Below are 17467 nucleotides of genomic sequence, written 5' to 3'. Positions count from 1 at the left end.
TATACTGCTGGTGGGAATGTAAAATGATACCACTACTGTGGAAATTGTTTGATAGTTAAATCTACAAGTACTAATTTATCCAGACATTTTATTTCTGGGTATCTATCCTTGAGAAAGTAAAACATATGCCCATACAAAGACATATACACACATCTTCCTCGTAGCTTTACTTGTGATATTAAAAAACTAGAAAAAATCCAGATGTTTATCAACAGGTAAATGGATAAACAAACTACAGTATATCCACACAATGGATTACTACTCAGCAATAAAAAATAAAATGAGCCAAATGGCGTTGAGTTGTCAGTTTTTATGGCTGAGTAGTATTCCATTGTATAAATATACCACATATTCTTTATCCAGTCATCTGTTGATGGACATTTAGGCTGTTTCCATGTCTTGGCTATTGTAAATAGTGCTGCTATGAACGTTGGGGTGCAGGTGTCATTTTGAAGTAGGGTTCCAAGCATGGATGTTCCTGGAGAATGTCATTCTAAGTGAAGTAAGCCAGAAAGAAAAAGAAAAATACCATATGAGATTGTTCACATGTGGAATCTAAAAAAAAACAAAACATAAACACGAAACAGAAACAGACTCATTGACATAGAATACAAACTTGTGGTTGCCAAGGGGGGCAGGGGGTAGGGACAGACTGGGATTTCAAAGTGTAGAATAGATAAACAAGATTATACTGTATAGCACAGGGAAATATATACAAGATCTTACGGGAGCTCACAGTGAAAAAAAATGTGACAATATATATATATATATATATATGTTCATGTATAACTGAAAAATTGTGCTCTACACTGGAATTTGACACAACATTGTAAAATGACTATAACTCAATAAAAAATGTGAAAAATAAAATAAGCCAATGACACATACTACAATAAAGATGAACCTTAAAATAAATATGCTGAGTGAAAGAAGCTAGATGAAAAAAAGCATATGCTGTATTCTATAAGGTTCTAAGAAATAAAAATGAATGTGTAACACATTCAGCACCCAGGTCTTCATTTCTAATGTCATTTCCCACTACATGGCAGATTCCAGGACTGGGACAGGAAATAGACAAGATGATGTTGCTGAAAGTCAGCCTCCATACTGTGCTTACTAAACTGTGACTTGAAGAAAGAGTTTTGGATGAAGTAGAAAAGGCAACTTTATTTCTTTGCAAGGCAAAGAAATCACAGTGAGCTAATGCTTCCGAGACTGTGAGCCTGCTGCGGAGAAAAATTGGGGGGTTTATAGTAAAAGTTCAAAAGTTCAAGGGGAGCTGCTAGTTTCCATAGAGATTGCATACAGGGTGACCAATTGTTGCAAAGCTGTTTTTGTTTTTGCGGTTGCAAAGATCTCCTTCCTTCTGCTGGGTATGAAGTTCACCTCTGGCTTTGGGACTCTTTTAATATTCTTGTGCCTAGAAACAAAGGGTGCTTAAGAAGGGGCTCCGTGGAAAAGAGCTATAGAGAAAAACTTAAGCAGTTTAAAGTCAGGTTAATAAAGGCTTCTAATATTTTAGGCAGGCCAGGGTCTGGGACTTCTTGCTGCAGGGGTGTTGCGACTTGCACCTCAAACAACAGAATACAAAGAAACCACAAGGGGCTAAAAATAACTGCAGACATGAGCAGTTAGGGCAAGTTATGAACAACAAAATGTGCAAAACACTCAACTACCATTTCTGAGGTGTTGGGAACAAAGGCAAGGCACTGAGCATGATCCCCATATGCAGCACCATGAAGGGACTGGGCGGACCACTCAAGTCCCTCCTCCTCCTCAGCCCAACCCTGGTTGGCAAAGCCATTTAAACTATTACAAAATTAACTACAACCAAGCAGTTACAGATACCACATTGCCACTGATGATAATAGGGTCCTGCTTGGTTCCAATGAGGATAGGGCATTTTGTAATGCCAGAAAGTAAGAAGGTGCTCAAATACACACGTGCACATGCACAAACACACACATGAGATCCCAATGCTCAAAGGTGGAACAACTTGAGCCAAAAAATAGTATTGGATTATAACTCAGAGTATAGAAAAAAAAAATCCATGAGTCCATACTGGTATAAATAAAAGATAGAATAAATTAGTAAATGGGGGAGATGTAAATTTCCCATACAGAAGAATTCCAAGTAAATTATGTAGATACTCCGTTCTAAAGGAGGGAAGGAGTAACTCCTTACTCCCCTATATTCTCTTAAGTGTGGGCTATTCAGAGTGACTTCCTTCCAAAGGCCACAATATGGAAAGAGGGAAAAGAGAGTAACTGTGCAGTGTAGAAAACTGACAGGTACTACTTCATCCAACTTCCCCTTCCTCTGGTACCCACAAATCCCATCTCTTTTTCTGAGATTGCTTTTTTGTTTGTTTGTTTTGAGTATAAGTGACCTATACTGTGTTAGTTCACTCTATCAACCTAGTAATTTGACATTTCTATACATTTCAAACTGATCACCATAAGTCTAGTTATGATATGCCACCACATGAAGATATTACATAGGTACTGACTATATTCCCTATACTGTACATCTCATATCTGCTACTCATTTATTTCATTACTGGAAGTTTACACCACTTAATCTCCTTACCTATTTCTTTCATCCCCTCACCCCCCTCCCCTTTGGCAACTACCTGTTTGTTCTCTATATCTATAACTCTGTTTCTGTTTTGTTTGTTCACTTGTTTTGTTTTTTAGATTCCATATATAAGTGAAATCATGTAGTATTTGTCTTTCTCTGTCTGACTTATTTCATTTAACATAATGTCCTCACAGTTCATCCATGTTGTCACAAATAGCAAGCTTCCATTCTTGTCTATGGTTGAGAAATATTCCATTATGTATATATATATATAACTATATATTCCATTTTATATATATATGTATATATAAATATACATATATAAAATATATCACACATCTTTTTAATTCTTTCATTTACTGACAGGCACTTAGGTTGCTTCCGTATCTTGGCTATTATAAAGCCACAGTGATCATAGGGGTACATATATCTTTTCTAATTAGTGCTTTTGTTTTCTTCAGATAAATACCCAGGAGTGGAATTGCTGGATTATGTAGTAGTTCTATTTTTAACCAGTGTATTTAGTGAGTTTGTTTCACTCTAAGATTTGTATATTGGGGAACCCTTGTGCCAACAATGCTAATTAACCAGCATCAGATTTCATGGCATAATGGTGATTTTGGACAATCTGGCATCTCTATTATTGTTTTCTCTCTTCAAGATTTTTGAGCTTATGGAAAGAACGTAGTCAGACTGTCTGGTTTGAGGGAATTTTTATAGCCAATCAAATATAGTCTGCCATGTAAAATGAGACTTAGTGCCAATTTTATGACTACAGCAACCTGCAAACCACATACTGAGCCATGTGCTATTTAAAAATCACACTCCTAAGAAGGCTAGCATTTGATCACCTGGATTCAAATATGGCTTTGGTACTCAATTATCTTTATAATATTGGGCAACTCTGTGTTTCAGTTTTCTCAGCTATGAAATGGAACCGTTGAAAGACTAAATAAGTTAATACATGTAAAGGTCTTAAAAGATTACCTGGCAGTGCTATCTGGATTTCACAACTTCTACTGATTCAATGGCACTAACCATCAGGGAAATGTCAATCAAAACCACCGTGAGATACAACTTCACACAAACACACACTGTGAAGGCTATAATAAAAAATCCGTAACAGTAAATCCATACAATGAAATATTACTTGGCAATAAAAGGGAGTGAAGTACTGACACATGCTACCACATGGCTGAACCTTGAAAACATTATGCTAAGTGAAAGAAGCCAGAAGAAAAGACCACATATGGTATGATTCGATTTATATGAATCGTTCAGAATAGACAAATCCAGGGAGAAGAGAAGTAGACTCAGTGGCTGCTCATAGATTTTAAAGGAAAATGAGTGACTGTTAACGGGTATGGGTTTTTTTTTGGGGGGGGGGGTGATGTAAATGGTCCAAAATTAATAGCGGTGATAGTCACACAACAGTGAATATGCTTTAAAAACTCCATTGAAGTGTACACGTTAAGACAGGTGAACTGTATGGTCTGTTAATTACATCCAATAAAGCATGTTAAGTGGTTTAAAATGGACTGGAAAGAGGAAAGCCCCAAAGCAACAGTAACAGTATTAATAATGAATTAGTTCATTTATCTAGCCTTATGCCCTTCCATTCCCACATTTACTCTATGCTCTACCCATAATAGCTTCCCATGCCATGTCTTCCTATCTGATGTGTAAATATACTATATTTGCTTCCTGGAATCCTCTTCATTCATCCTCTACCTGCCTAACTCCTTTACACTTAAAATAAGTCAGAGTTAGGGCAGAACACACAGCATCCAAACTTCCTGCACAGGTAGAGAAGCGTTATCCATGATCTTCCACTCCCAAATTTCTCTGCCACCTTGAGGGCTATTCAAGAGGAGCAGGACATGTCTGCTGTAGCAAGAGAAAACTGAAAAGTACTCACTCTTCTGGAAGTCCTAAGTTCCTGTTATTTAGGATCATCCTTGATTCTTTTATTCTAAAAATAATACATACAGCCACATATCTTCCTCTATGTTACAAATCTTAACAAAACTGAAATCTTGAAAGTATCTTCCGATAGGATCCTCTCACCTTCAGTTAGATGAGACATAATTCCTAATTGGCAGTATAAAATCTAGTATGCTAATGAAGCTCCATTCCACAGTACCTGTTACTCAGGCTAGCAGTTGGGAACACCAACTCCAGAATTTCAGATCTGGTCCATAATTGGGGTAGGGAGGGGCTTTGGGCGGGGCCTCCAGATGGGGAGGAGGCGTTGATAGAAAGCTGTGGGGCTAGCCGAAGGCTGTCACTACTTAAGCCTTGTAGTATTTGAGTGTACAAGGATCTGGTGTGTGAGCAGCATTCTCAGTGAGAATTGGAGTGGAATCTGCCATTCACTACAGGCGTTTCGTCCCCTCTCCCGCACTGCTGAGAAATGTGAGAGCTGCAGAGATGACTGTCGCTATAGGGAGCCGGCAGACACGAGGCTGTTCTTCAGGATGGGCTGTGCCCAGAGGTCAAAGTAGCCCCAGGGTTTCAGCGAGAAGGGAAGAGGAATGCAGTCAGGGACTGGGAGCAACACGGCACTGAAGCCAGAGAAAAAAGTCGGGAAGAGAGAGCCGCCTGTCACTGCTTTCGAAGACGCCGCCGCTCAAGTGCCGACTCGTGAGTACTCTGCGTCTCCTGTCCTCAGACGAAGTCGGGAACTCTCTTGAAGAACTCTCCCAGTTAGCAAACGAGGTCCCGACAACCACCTTCACCTGCTCTCCCCACCTGCCTCAAGGACGGAGCCGCTGCCACCCTTCCCCTGCCTACCAGACGGAGGCCGAGGGCAGAAGCTGACCGGTGCCGCCCCCTTCCGACCCAGGAGGAGGAGATTTCGTTCCCCCTCCCTCCACTGTCCGGTCCAGCCAAATTCAACACCTATTTTCTCCTCCCGCTTCTCCTATATTCCCGACACCCCCTCGTCTTTCCCCTATCCCTCCTCCCCAGAGACAGGGGAGGAGAAAAGTGCAGTCCAGGTCGTCATGACTGAGCTGAAGGCAAAGGATCCCCGGGCTCCCCACGTGGCGGGCAGAGCGCCCTCTCCCACCCAGGACGGATCCCCTCTGCTGGGACGCCCGGACACAGGCCCCTATCAGGCCAGGCAGGCTTCGGACGCGTCGCCCGCAGCCTCGGCCATACCCATCTCCCTGGACGGGCTGCTCTTCCCTCGGCCCTGCCAGGGACAGGACCCGGACGGGAAGACTCAGGCCCAGCAGTCGTTGTCAGACGTGGAGGGGGCCTATCCCAGAGTTGCAGCCACAGAGGGTGCTGGAGGTGGTAGCTCTGGACCCCCAGAAAAGGACAGTCGTCTGCTGGACAGTGTCTTGGACACCCTCCTGGCGCCCTCAGGTCCGGGGCAGAGCCACACTAGCCCCCCTGTCTGCGAGGCGACCAGCCCTTGGTGCCTGTTTGGCCCCGAGCTTCCCCCAGACGCCCGGGCTGCCCCTGCCACCCAGGGGATATTGACCCCGCTCATGAGCCGGCCAGAGGACAAGGATGGCGACAGCCCCGGAATGGCTCCTGCCCATAAAGTGCTGCCCAGGGGCCTGGCACCGTCCCGGCAGCTGCTGCCCCCGACCTCCGGAAGCCATCACTGGGCCGTGGCCGCAGTGAAGCCCTCTCCGCAGCCCGCTGTGGTGGAGGTGGAGGAGGAGGAGGATGGCTCCGAGTCCGAGAGCTCCGTGGGTCCGCTTTTGAAGGGCAAACCCCGGCCTGCGGGAGGCACGGCGGCCGGAGGAGCCGCGACCGGTACTCCTGGGACCGCTGTAGGAGGCGTCGCCTTGGTCCCTAAGGAAGATGCCCGCTTCTCGGCGCCTAGGGTCGCCCTGGCGGAGCACGACGCGCCCGCGACGCCCGGGCGCTCCCCGCTGGCCACTGCGGTGGTGGATTTTATCCACGTGCCCCTCCTGCCGCTCAACTCGGCCTTCCTGGCCGCCCGCACCCGGCAGCTGCTAGAGGGGGAGAGCTATGACGGCGGGGCCGAGGCTGTCGGCGCCTTTGCCCCGCCGCGGGGCTCGCCCTCTGCCTCATCCTCCGACTTCCCTGACTGCGCGTACCCCCCCGACGCCGAGCCCAGGGACGACGGGTTTCCGCTCTATGGCGACTACCAGCCGCCCACCCTGAAAATCAAGGAGGAGGAGGAAGGCGCCGAGGCCGCCGCGAGCTCCCCGCGGCCGTACCTGCTGGCGGGTGCCAACCCTGGCGTCTTCGCGGATTTCCCCCTGGCGCCGCCGTCGCTGCCTCCGCGAGCGCCGTCGTCCAGGCCCGTGGAAGCGGCGACGGCCGCACCCGCCAGTGCTTCGGTCTCGTCCGCGTCCTCGTCGGGGTCGACCCTGGAGTGCATCCTGTACAAGGCGGAGGGCGCGCCGCCCCAGCAGAGCCCGTTCGCGCCGCCGCCCTGCAAGGCGCCGGGCGTGGGTGCCTGTTTGCTGCCGCGGGACAGCCTGCCGTCCACCTCCGCCTCGGCCGCCGCCGCGGGGGCGGCCCCTGCGCTCTACCCGCCGCTCGGCCTCAACGGGCTCCCGCAGCTCGGCTACCAGACCGCGGTGCTGAAGGAGGGCCTGCCGCAGGTCTACCAGCCCTATCTCAACTACCTGAGGTGAGGGCCCGAGAGTCGCGAGAGTCGCGGTGCGGTGCGGTGCGGTGCCTCGCCGCCGCCAGCTCCCGGCTCCGGCTCGCGCTCCCCCGAGTGGCGGTGAGGGGTGGGTGGCCGGGGCGGGGCGCAGCACAGGTTGGCGGCCTTTTCCTTACCGCTCCTCTTTTTGGGGGAGCGGGGCGGGGGGGGGAGACACCAAGGGGGAGCAGAACATATTGCTTCTGGAGCGTGCCTCTCCGGAAATATCTTTCTAAACTTTCCAAATCTGCGCGATTCCAAGGCAAGACCAGCCGTGGTTTTAAAAAGTGCAGCGTCACTCCAGGTCCGCTGTAGCCCGCGGAGCGGAAAGGGTGCGGCGAGTAGGGGGCTTTATAAAATGCTTTTCTTCGTAGAAGGACAGTTACAGGGAAGGTCTGTCCTGGAGAGACTTTAACGCACCGCTCTCCCGGAAGGGGTGGCACTGGGTGGCGGGTAGCGGGCTAGAGCCAAAAGCAGAACCATTTTAGGAATCTGGACCCTTAACGGCTTCATTTTCATACGAATCTCAAGGTTAAAATTAATTTATTATATGTTTAAGTTACGGCTTTGAACATCAATTACTGCGGTGCACGGTATTCTAATATTATTTCGGGTTCGCTACAACTTTTTTCATACAGGTTTTAAAAACAATTTACATATGAGAGTAATGGAATTTTAAAGAGAAAGAATGCTCTCGGTTTGGAATCTTGTGCTGTGGCTAGTCAAAAGTGTCAGTATATTAAACAGTGCTTTCAAATGGCAAACACATATACTTGTTTAAGTAATTGTTACAGAGTTAAGTTTTGAAAACGCAAAAGCATTGCGAAAGATGCCTGTACTCTTAAAGCAAAACCACATTTACTGTTACCCAGCGTACAAGAAGGCCATAGCATTTTTTAATTTGTCAAAGACTAAATTGATTCTCTATAAGGAGTTTAGAAAGGTTTTTTTTTGTAACCAATAGACCTCTTCTGAATATATAATTATATATTAATTATTACTCTTTCACATTGGTACTCCTGATAAATAGCAAATAACCTGCAGGTCTGGTGAGTCCATTAACAGGTGGTACATCAAGTTTAGTTTGTATGTCTTTCAAGTGTGTATGGATACAGTTCTATTTGAAAAATCCCCTTTCAGTCTGTCAATTCTGGGTTGAGAAGACTTTAGTTATTAGATAGTGGTGCACCTAAAAATAAATGGAGTACTTTGTTTTGCATTTCAAGGCCGGATTCAGAAGCCAGCCAGAGCCCACAGTACAGCTTCGAGTCATTACCTCAGAAGATTTGTTTAATCTGTGGGGATGAAGCATCAGGCTGTCACTATGGTGTCCTCACCTGTGGGAGCTGTAAGGTCTTCTTTAAAAGGGCAATGGAAGGTAGGCTCCTTTCCCCTGATCCTTTCTTGTTTCTTTCATCATAAATACAGGCCATCTAATTTACAGACTTTAATTAGCCCTTGCTGCTTCTAAGAAATGGTGATATTTCCATATAACTTAAAACGTGATGTTTTAACAATATATTTTTATTTATAATACTCCATATTGGATGTGGTTGGATATTATAATTACATGCTATTTGGCTAATACTGTTAATGTTACACATAAGTCATATTAATCGTGGGAACGATGCTCCCGTTGTTCATTAACTATTTAACTTTAAAGAAACAGCATTGTTTTGATTGTATTTTTACATTTCCATCATATGTATCATATATAACATACAGTTCAAAATTTCTTTGAAAAGAAAAATGGTAAAAGTCATCCGTTTTATATATATATATGTTTATATAATACATGTGACATAGGTACATAGTTTCTACATGACTGTCTTCTCTTTACACGCATATTTATGTAATACTTGTATACAATTTTAAAGGTAATTCTAAAGAAATTCTTAAGGTTCCCTTTTTGTTAATTTCTGTAAGTGTATATGGGGGATAGGCATAAACCGTTTAAAGCAAATGAAAAATCTGGACATCACAGTAATATAATATCTGAAGAAGTATTTTGCTTTAATTAAGGCTTTCCTGTTTTTAAAATAATCTGAATTATGTATTTATCTAATGATTTTGGGTTGACTTGCATAAGTATTTCAGACTTGACCTTTCATAGAAAATATTTTCAATTCCTCATTTTATCTATACCAAACTCTAAGCAGCCAAACACATTTATATTTGAAGATAGAAATACATTTAAAGATTATTTCACATTGAATTCTAGCAATGAGTGTATTTTGTAACAAGCTGACATCAGTTTTAGGCTTCTCTGTGGAGTGCTGAGATCACATGTAGACAAGGAACCAAAGATCTTAATGTCTGCTTTTTTTTAGCTTTCTGTTTGTGAGTTTTCCAATTTCAAGAGCCTCTACTTATAAGTAGGAAAAGAGGGAGTAGGGAGTTTTTACCTTAAGGAGGCTTTCAAAGGAGCTGACATGTATATTTAATGCACATTTACACCAAAAGAATATTAACCAAGAAGACATTTATCAAAGAAGTTCACTGTCCCTGTAGATACCTAGCAGATCATTCTTTCCAACTGTTATGCTTTTTGATGAAAATAATTCCCAACTATTTATTAATGGTTTATGTACCCCCACCCCTTCATAAAAAATAATTGCTTTGTATATTTCTAGAACATGATTTTTTCCCCACCAAGGATGAATGTATTTAACTGATGTTGAACATGTGTATTCAGCTTCATGGAGTCTCAACTGTGCTTTAAATTAATTGAGGTACTGCAAAAAGAGGGTATGTGAGAAAATGGGGCAACTGAGACTGGCCTTCACTTTCCCGCTGACATCATTTAGTCATTGTTACAGATGGAAGACCTTTGTGTGGAACAGTCAATTCTCCAGTATGTAATTGGAGTTACTGTTCCCATCTGAATTTGGTTCTGGTTTCTTGAACATCCTCTTTTGCACTAGTATGATTTCCTTTATTCTTACAGTCTCCTTAGTCTAATTTTTAAGTGAATGACCCCCTTGGAATTGCCTTAAAACCAGCTTATTCTATCCGAGCTCCCTTTTTCTAAAGAAACACAGTCCCAAAGACATAAATCTGGGTTTCTAAAGAGCATATAGCTAGTTAGTAGCTGATTGTTAATCAACATTGACTTTTTTAAATTGCAGTGCTTATAAATCAGATAGGGTGTGCAAAAGTAAGTATATGATAATTACTGATTAATTCTTGGAAGTTATTTCAGAAATTCTTGGAAGTTACTTACAAGAGTGCTGCAATTAAAATGCAAATGCTTACACATCATGATTATCAGAATAGCACCCCAAACATAAAAGATGCCTTCCCAGATTTACTTTTAGAAAGCATTTGTTGGACCCCTGCATGGTTCTGGTTTTGTTTCAAGAAGTAGAGATGAAGTAGCTTTATTCAGCAATCTTTACAAAGAGGAGCTCAAGATGTAGATAAATCATTCATTGGTTATTAAAAGACAAGTAAGGTTATTGATCTCTGGGCATTGAGGAATGCTTGTAAGTGTGTATGTTCAAAGAAGAGTGAAGCAATTAAGATTAGACTAAGACTTGAAGATTCATACTAGAAAATAATTAGAATTAAAGGTTAGGGAGTTTGATTGGCAGTGTTGGATGAATTGGGAGAGAATCAGTGATTTAAGGCAAGAAAATAGAGAGCAGGTTCTGGGAGTTCTCAAGAGTGAGAAAGATGAATAGAAGAATTTTTATAGTTGAAGAGAAATACCAGGCTTGGAATCTTAAGAGTAAAGTAGGGCTATGTGGTGAGTTGGCTCAAGGTAGAACTATGTGTGGAGTCCACAATATGGGTGTTAATATTGCCAAGGATAATGATAGTAATGGCGTTTTAGAGTGCTTTCTATGTACTAGTGACTACGTGCTTTATGGATCCTAACTCATTGAAGTATTATAATGTAGACATTATTATTACTTTTAATTTACAAATAATGAAGCTAAGGTCCAGAGATGTTAAATTGCCATAATCACAGTGGTAGAGTAGAATTCAAATCCAAGTGGAGTGACTCCAGAGTGTGTGCCCTTCACCACCATACTTCCTTTCTCATAATAGGAAGTTCAGTTTAAATTCCAAAGAGAAACAATAGAAGGTGGGAAGAAAAACTATGAGTCAGGTGATAAATCATCTGGGGAAGTAAAGGTAAATTCTAAAGGAGAACGCAAGACCAAGGGTGATTAGAAGTGTGTGATGTGAATGGATGGGTGATATTAACTTCACATTTAGGGCAGCAATGAAAAGGCAGTCAGGGGTCAAGATCCAGTTTCCCCACCTTTCCTCCAAGTTAGGAGTGGGAGACAATAAAGCCTATAAAGAAGTCACCCAAGAAGACTGGGTTTCTCTCGGTATGAGACTGAAAAGAGAAGAGGCAGAGGAAAAAGAAACCACTTAGGAACTGGGGGTATAAGAGGGGAGAAATGACCTCTCTTAAGTTAAAAAAATGAATTAGGCAAAAGCAACTGGTTGAATAGCCCATTGCATCCCTTTACTAAGACTTGGAGTGAATCAGGAGGTCAGGAATTGTCTCGGTACCTCTCAAGAAGTCAGAATGACCTGCCAGCCTTATAAATACAGGCTAGTGGCCTTGTATTAAGAAGGAGAAGATAATTTCTCACTAGTCTATTCTGTATGCACTGTGACTAGCTCAGTGCTAGGAATATACTAAACATTCAATGAAGAACTGTTTGCTAAAGGAGCTAATGAGAGATGATGCCAGGCTCTTATTCTTTGCATGTTTTGCATTGTGACAGCATGAGTAGTGAACACATTTGCTGGAATATGGCTGAGAAATATTATAATACAGTTGAAATCTATTTTTGGAAGACACTAGGCTAAGTAGGTATTGATCGATTTTTGATTATATATTACATAGGTATACCTTTATTGAGGTGTAATTGACAAATAAAATTGTAAGATATTTAAAGTGTACAATGCGATGATTTGATGTATGTGTACATAGTGGAAGGATTTCCCACCCTCTAGTTAACTGACATATTTGTCACCTCACCTATTTACCTATATTTTTCGCATGAACATTTAAGTCCTACCAACTCTCTTAGCAAATTTCAATTATAATACAATGTTATCAACTATAGTCTGATGTTATACATGAGGTCCTCCCACCTTATTTACCTTATGACTGAATGTCTGTACCCTTTTGCCAGCCTCTCCCTATTTCCCCCACCATCCAGCCCCTAACAGCCGCTTTTCTGCTTTCTGTATCTGTAAATTCAGCTTATTTTTTTGATTCCACATACAAAAGACACCACGAAGTATTTGTCTTTCTCTGTCTGGCTTATCTCCCTTAGTGTAACGTTCTCTATGTTTATCTAATTTTTTTTTGATCATGTATTAATTAACCAGATTTTTATTGAGCACTTGCTGTATGCCAGGCACTATGCTAGGTGCCAGCTGAAAAGCAGTAAAGTAAGATAGACCTGGCTGGCTGCAGACCTGGCTGGAGTTTTTAGTGTAGTGAAGGAAGGGGACAGTCTATCAGTTAGCATGCATGTGAGGAATTATAGATGTGCTAAATGAAGAGGTTATGCCTGGACAACTAGAGAATGGACCCCTCTGACAAATAAGGACAGTGGGAAAAGCCTTTTAGAATTAGAAAGATACCGTCATAAGTGGACTATAGACAAAAAAATTAAACACTTTAAAGAATAATCTATTTCTTTCTGAAGTGGAGTAGAGTTGTTGTCATAGCCTAAAAATGATAACTGATTTCATAGCAAAGTTCTCCCTCATATGACTTACACAAGAGAAATAATGAACATTCAAAAAAAATTTTAAGATTTTATTGTTTTTAAGGGCAATTTTAGATTTACAACAAAATTGAGGAGGAAGGTACAGAGATTTCCCATTTATTTCCTGCCCTGACAGGGGCATAGCTTCCCTCATTACCAAAATCGTCCACCAGAGTGGTACATTTGTTACGACTGATGTACCTACATCGACATATCGTTATTGCCTAAATCCATTAGGGTTTACTGTTGGTGTTGCACATTCAGTGGGTTTGGACAAATGTTTAATCACATGTATCCATGATTATAGTATCATAGAGTATTTTCACTGCCCCCTCCCAAAACCTGTGTGGTCTGTTCATCCTCTCCTGCCCCCAACTCCTGTCAACCACTTAGCAATATGCATTTAAGCTTCCTCCAGGTGTAAAACTCATTTCTTTTTAGTGCCGAATAAATTTCCATTGCCTGGATATAATACAGTTTATTTATCTATTAACTTAGTGGAAGACATCTTGATTGCTTCCAAGTTTTGGCAATTATGAATAAACCTGCTTTAAAGATCTGTGTGCAGACATTTGTATGAACATAAATGTTCATCTCCTTAGAACAATTACCAAGAAGTGTAATTGCATGGTCATATGATAAGAATGTATTTATTTTTGTGAGAAACCACAGAAGTGTCTTCCAAAGTGGTGGTACCATTTAACATTCCCATTGGCAATAAATGAGAGTTCCTCCTGCTCCACATCCTTGTCAGCATTTATGTTTGTCAGTGCTTCAAATTTTGGCCATGCTAATAGATGTGTAGTGGTAGCATATTATTGTTTTGACTTGAATTTCCCTGATGAAGTATGATATGAAGTATGTTTTCATAATGTTTATTTGCCATCTGTACATCTTCTTTGGTGATGTGTTTGTTAAGATCTTTGGCTCATTTTTTAATTGGGTTCTTTTTGTTGAGTTTTTAAGAGTATTTTTGTATATTTTGGATAAAAGTCCTTTATCAGAAATGTGTTTAGCAAATATTTTCTTTCACTCTGTCTTTTTATTCTCTTGACAGTGTCTTTCAGATAGCAGAAAATTTTATTTTTAATGAAATCTGGTTTCTCAATTCTTTCTTTCGTGGATTACGACTTCGGTGTTATCTCTGAAAAGTTATTGCCAAACCCAAGGCCATTTCAATTTGCTCCTATGTTATCTTTTAGGAATTTTAGTTTTGCATTTTATATTTAGTTCTGTGATCCATTTTGAGTAAATTTTGTGAAGAGTGTAAGGTCTGTGTCTAGATTCGCTTTTTTACATGCAGATGTCCAGTTGTTCCAGCTCTATTTGTTGAAAAGACTGTCCTTGCTCATTTGTATTACCTTTGCTCCTTTGTCAACGATAAGTTAATTATTTATCTGTGGGTCTGATTTTAGGCTTTATATTTTATTCCTTTGGTCTAGTTGTTTAGTTTTTCATCAATACTGCAGTGTCTTGATTACTGTAGCTTTATAGTAAGTCTTGAAGTCAGGTAGTATCAGTCCTCCAACCTAAATACTGTGTTGCCTGTTGTGATCTTTTTCCTCCCCATATAAACTTTAAAATCATTTTGTTAATATCCATAAAATGACCTTTGGGATTTTGACTGGGCTTACATTGAATCTGAGATCACATTAGGAAGAACTGACATCTTGACAATATTGAACCTTCCTATCCATGAACATGGAATATCTCCCCATTTATTTTGTTCTTTTATTTCATTCATTAGAGCTTTACAGTTTTCCTCATGGATCGAATACATATTTTATTACATTTATATCTAAGTACTTCATTTTGGGGGGCACTAATGTAAGTGGCATTATTTTTAATTTCAAATTCCACTTGTTCATTGGTGGTACATAGGAAAGCAACTGACTTTTGTGTATTAGCCTGTATCCTGTGAACTTGCCATAATTGCTTATTAGTTCCCAGAGTTGTCCTGTCAGTACTTTTTGGATTTTCTACATTGAAGAACATGTTTTCTGCAAACAAAGACAGTTTTATCCCTTTATTCCCAATGAGTATATTTCTTACTTCCCTTTGCATTTGTAGAACTTGCACTACAATGTTGAAAATGAGTGGTGAGAAGAGATATCTCTGGCTTGTTCCTAATCTAATGGGAAAATTTCTAGTTTCTCACCATTGAGTATGATATTTGCTGTAGGTTTTTGTAGATCTTTTAAAATAAAGTTGAGAAAGTTCCTCTCTACTAGTTCACTGAGAGTTTTTATCATAAATGATTGTTGGTTTTTGTCAAATGCTTTTCATACTTCTGTTGATATGCTCATGTGATTTTTCTTTTTTAGCTTGTTAATGTAGTAGAATACATTAATTTTCAGATGTTGAGCCAGACTTGCGTACTTGAGATAAATCCTATTTGGTCATGATGCCCAATAATTTTTATATCTTTTTGGATTTGATTTGCTAAGATTTTGTTGAGGTTTTTTATATCTATGTTCATGAGAGAAATTAGTCAGTAGTTTTCATTTCTTGCAGTGTCTTTGTCTGGTTTTGTATTAGGGTAATGCTGGCCTTGTAGAATGAACTAGGAAACATTCTTTCTGTTTTCATCTCTGAAAGAGATTGTAGAGAACTGGTATAGTTTCTTCCTTAAATGTTTGGTAGAATTCACTAGTGAGCCCATCTGGAAATGATGCTTTGTGTTTTAGAAAGTTATTAATTATTGATTCAATTTCTTAAATAGATATAGGCCTCTTCAGATTGTCTGTTCCTTCTTGTATGTTTTGGCAGATTGTTTCTTTCAAAGCACTGGTCGATTTCATCCACGTGATCAAATTTGTAGGCATAGAGTTGTTCATGGCATTCTTTGTTACCTTTTTAATGCCCATAAGGTCTAAAGTGCAATCTCCTCTTTCACTTCTAACATTTTGTAATTTGTGTCTTCTCTCTTTTTTTTGCTAGTTAGCCTAGCTAGAGACTTACTGATTTTATTGATCTTTTCAAAGAACCAGCTGTTGGTTTTATTTCTTTTCCTTATTGATTTCCTGTTTTCAGTTTTATTGATTTCTGATCTAATTTTTTTTATCATTTCTTTTCTTCTACTTATTTGGGTTAATTTGCTCTTCTTTTTCTAGTTCCCTAAGGTGAAAGTTTAGAAGACTGATTTTAGATCTTTCCTAATACATACATTTAATGCTAAAAATGTCTCTCTAAGCACTGCTTTTGATGTTTGTGTTTTCATTTTCATTTAGTTCAAAGTACTTTAGAAGTTCTCTTGAAATTTCAAATCATTTGTCATTTAAAGGTGTGTTAAATCTTCATGTACTTTGAAATTTTCTAGTTGTCTGTTACTGATTTCTAGTTTAATTTCTTTGTGGTCTAAGAATAGATATTGTATGAGTTCTGTTCTTAAAATGTGTTAAGGTTTGTTTTATGGCCTAGAATATGGTTTATCTTGGTGAATATTTCATGTGATCTTGAGAAGAAGGTGTATTCTGCTACTGTTGGATGAAGTAGTCTATAGATGTCAGTTATATCCAGTTGAATGGCAATGTTGAGTTCAGCTATGTCCTTTTGATTTTCTGCTGAATCTGTCCATTTCTGATAGAGCGGTGTTGAAGTATCTGACTATGATAGTGGATTCATCTATTTTTCCTTGCAGTTCTGTCCATTTTTACTTCACAAAATTTTGATGCTCTGTTGTTAGATGCATACACGTTAAGGATTATTATGTCTTTTTGTAGAATTGACTGCTTTATCGTTAAGTAATGCTCCTCTTTATTCCTAATAATTTTCCTTGCTTTAAAGTCTGCTTTGTTTGTACATTTACATTTTTGTTGACAAATTTATGATTTTTCTTGTCTTTAGAGCTCTATAGTGCTTTTTCCATCTTTTGTAGGCCACAAAATTATTCAACAATCCTTTCCACTATAATTTCTTTGATTTATATTTGGGCCTCTGAGAAGATAATTTTCCAGTAATCTTGTTTAATTTAATTTTATATTTAGTAGAGTCTACTTTATGGCAGTTTTCCTTTTTATCTTAAAAATAAACTTGTAGTAATTCACTGGACTTTACTTCTAAACTCTAATAAATAATAATAAACACTATTATTAGTAAATAATAAACTGGATTATTAATTCTCAAGCTGAAGGTCTCTCAATTTAATATTGAGCATAAATAGTAAAGTAGTTTTAAGCAGAATTTTGCATTAAGACCCATTAAAGTAAGCCTCGACTTTACTGGGAAAGAAATGGTGAGAAAGATGGCATTTGGTGTTATCTGCTCAATATTTGGTTATGGAGGGTTCCCCAGTTATTATTATTCCTTCAGAACCTGCGTCTTAAATCTACTGCAAGAACGTGAAGAGGAAGTATTGGTATGAACATACGTGCTCAGCTAACAGCTAGTGCTCTTGCTCTAGCCTTTGAGTTGTACTTACAGTACAAAGTATGTAATGCAAAAATACATGCTTCTTAAAAAATTAAAACATTACCAATGAGGCTTAAATCCTCTTGATCAATAC

The 17467-nt window shown here is 40.2% G+C and overlaps 1 protein-coding gene and 1 long non-coding RNA gene across 6 annotated transcripts in view; one reads left to right on the top strand and one right to left on the bottom strand.

Annotated features, from left to right (window-relative positions):
- LOC123613808 (uncharacterized) overlaps positions 1 to 7626 on the bottom strand; it is a 139760-nt gene extending 132134 nt beyond the window's left edge. The window contains exon 1 of one of the 2 annotated variants that reach the window (XR_012509801.1): positions 7197 to 7626. This is a non-coding gene — a long non-coding RNA (uncharacterized LOC123613808). Of the gene's footprint in view, positions 1 to 6782; positions 6921 to 7196 lie in introns of those variants that run through there. The other variant, XR_012509800.1, reaches the window with a different exon arrangement.
- The window catches only part of PGR (progesterone receptor), a 94886-nt gene continuing 77954 nt past the window's right edge, over positions 536 to 17467 (top strand). The window contains exons 1-2 of one of the 4 annotated variants that reach the window (XM_074372926.1): positions 536 to 7201; positions 8443 to 8594. In XM_074372926.1, coding sequence (XP_074229027.1) covers positions 5586 to 7201; positions 8443 to 8594 — 1768 coding nt within the window. In that variant the 5' untranslated portion in view covers positions 536 to 5585. The remainder of the gene's footprint in view (positions 7202 to 8442; positions 8595 to 17467) is intronic. The other 3 variants (XM_074372925.1, XM_074372923.1, XM_074372924.1) reach the window with 3 other exon arrangements.

Source organism: Camelus bactrianus, chromosome 10 (assembly GCF_048773025.1).
Source record: "Camelus bactrianus isolate YW-2024 breed Bactrian camel chromosome 10, ASM4877302v1, whole genome shotgun sequence".
NCBI lineage: Eukaryota > Metazoa > Chordata > Mammalia > Artiodactyla > Camelidae > Camelus > Camelus bactrianus.
The sequence above is the reverse complement of the archived record's forward strand: the minus strand, read 5'-3'. Positions and strand labels throughout refer to the sequence as shown.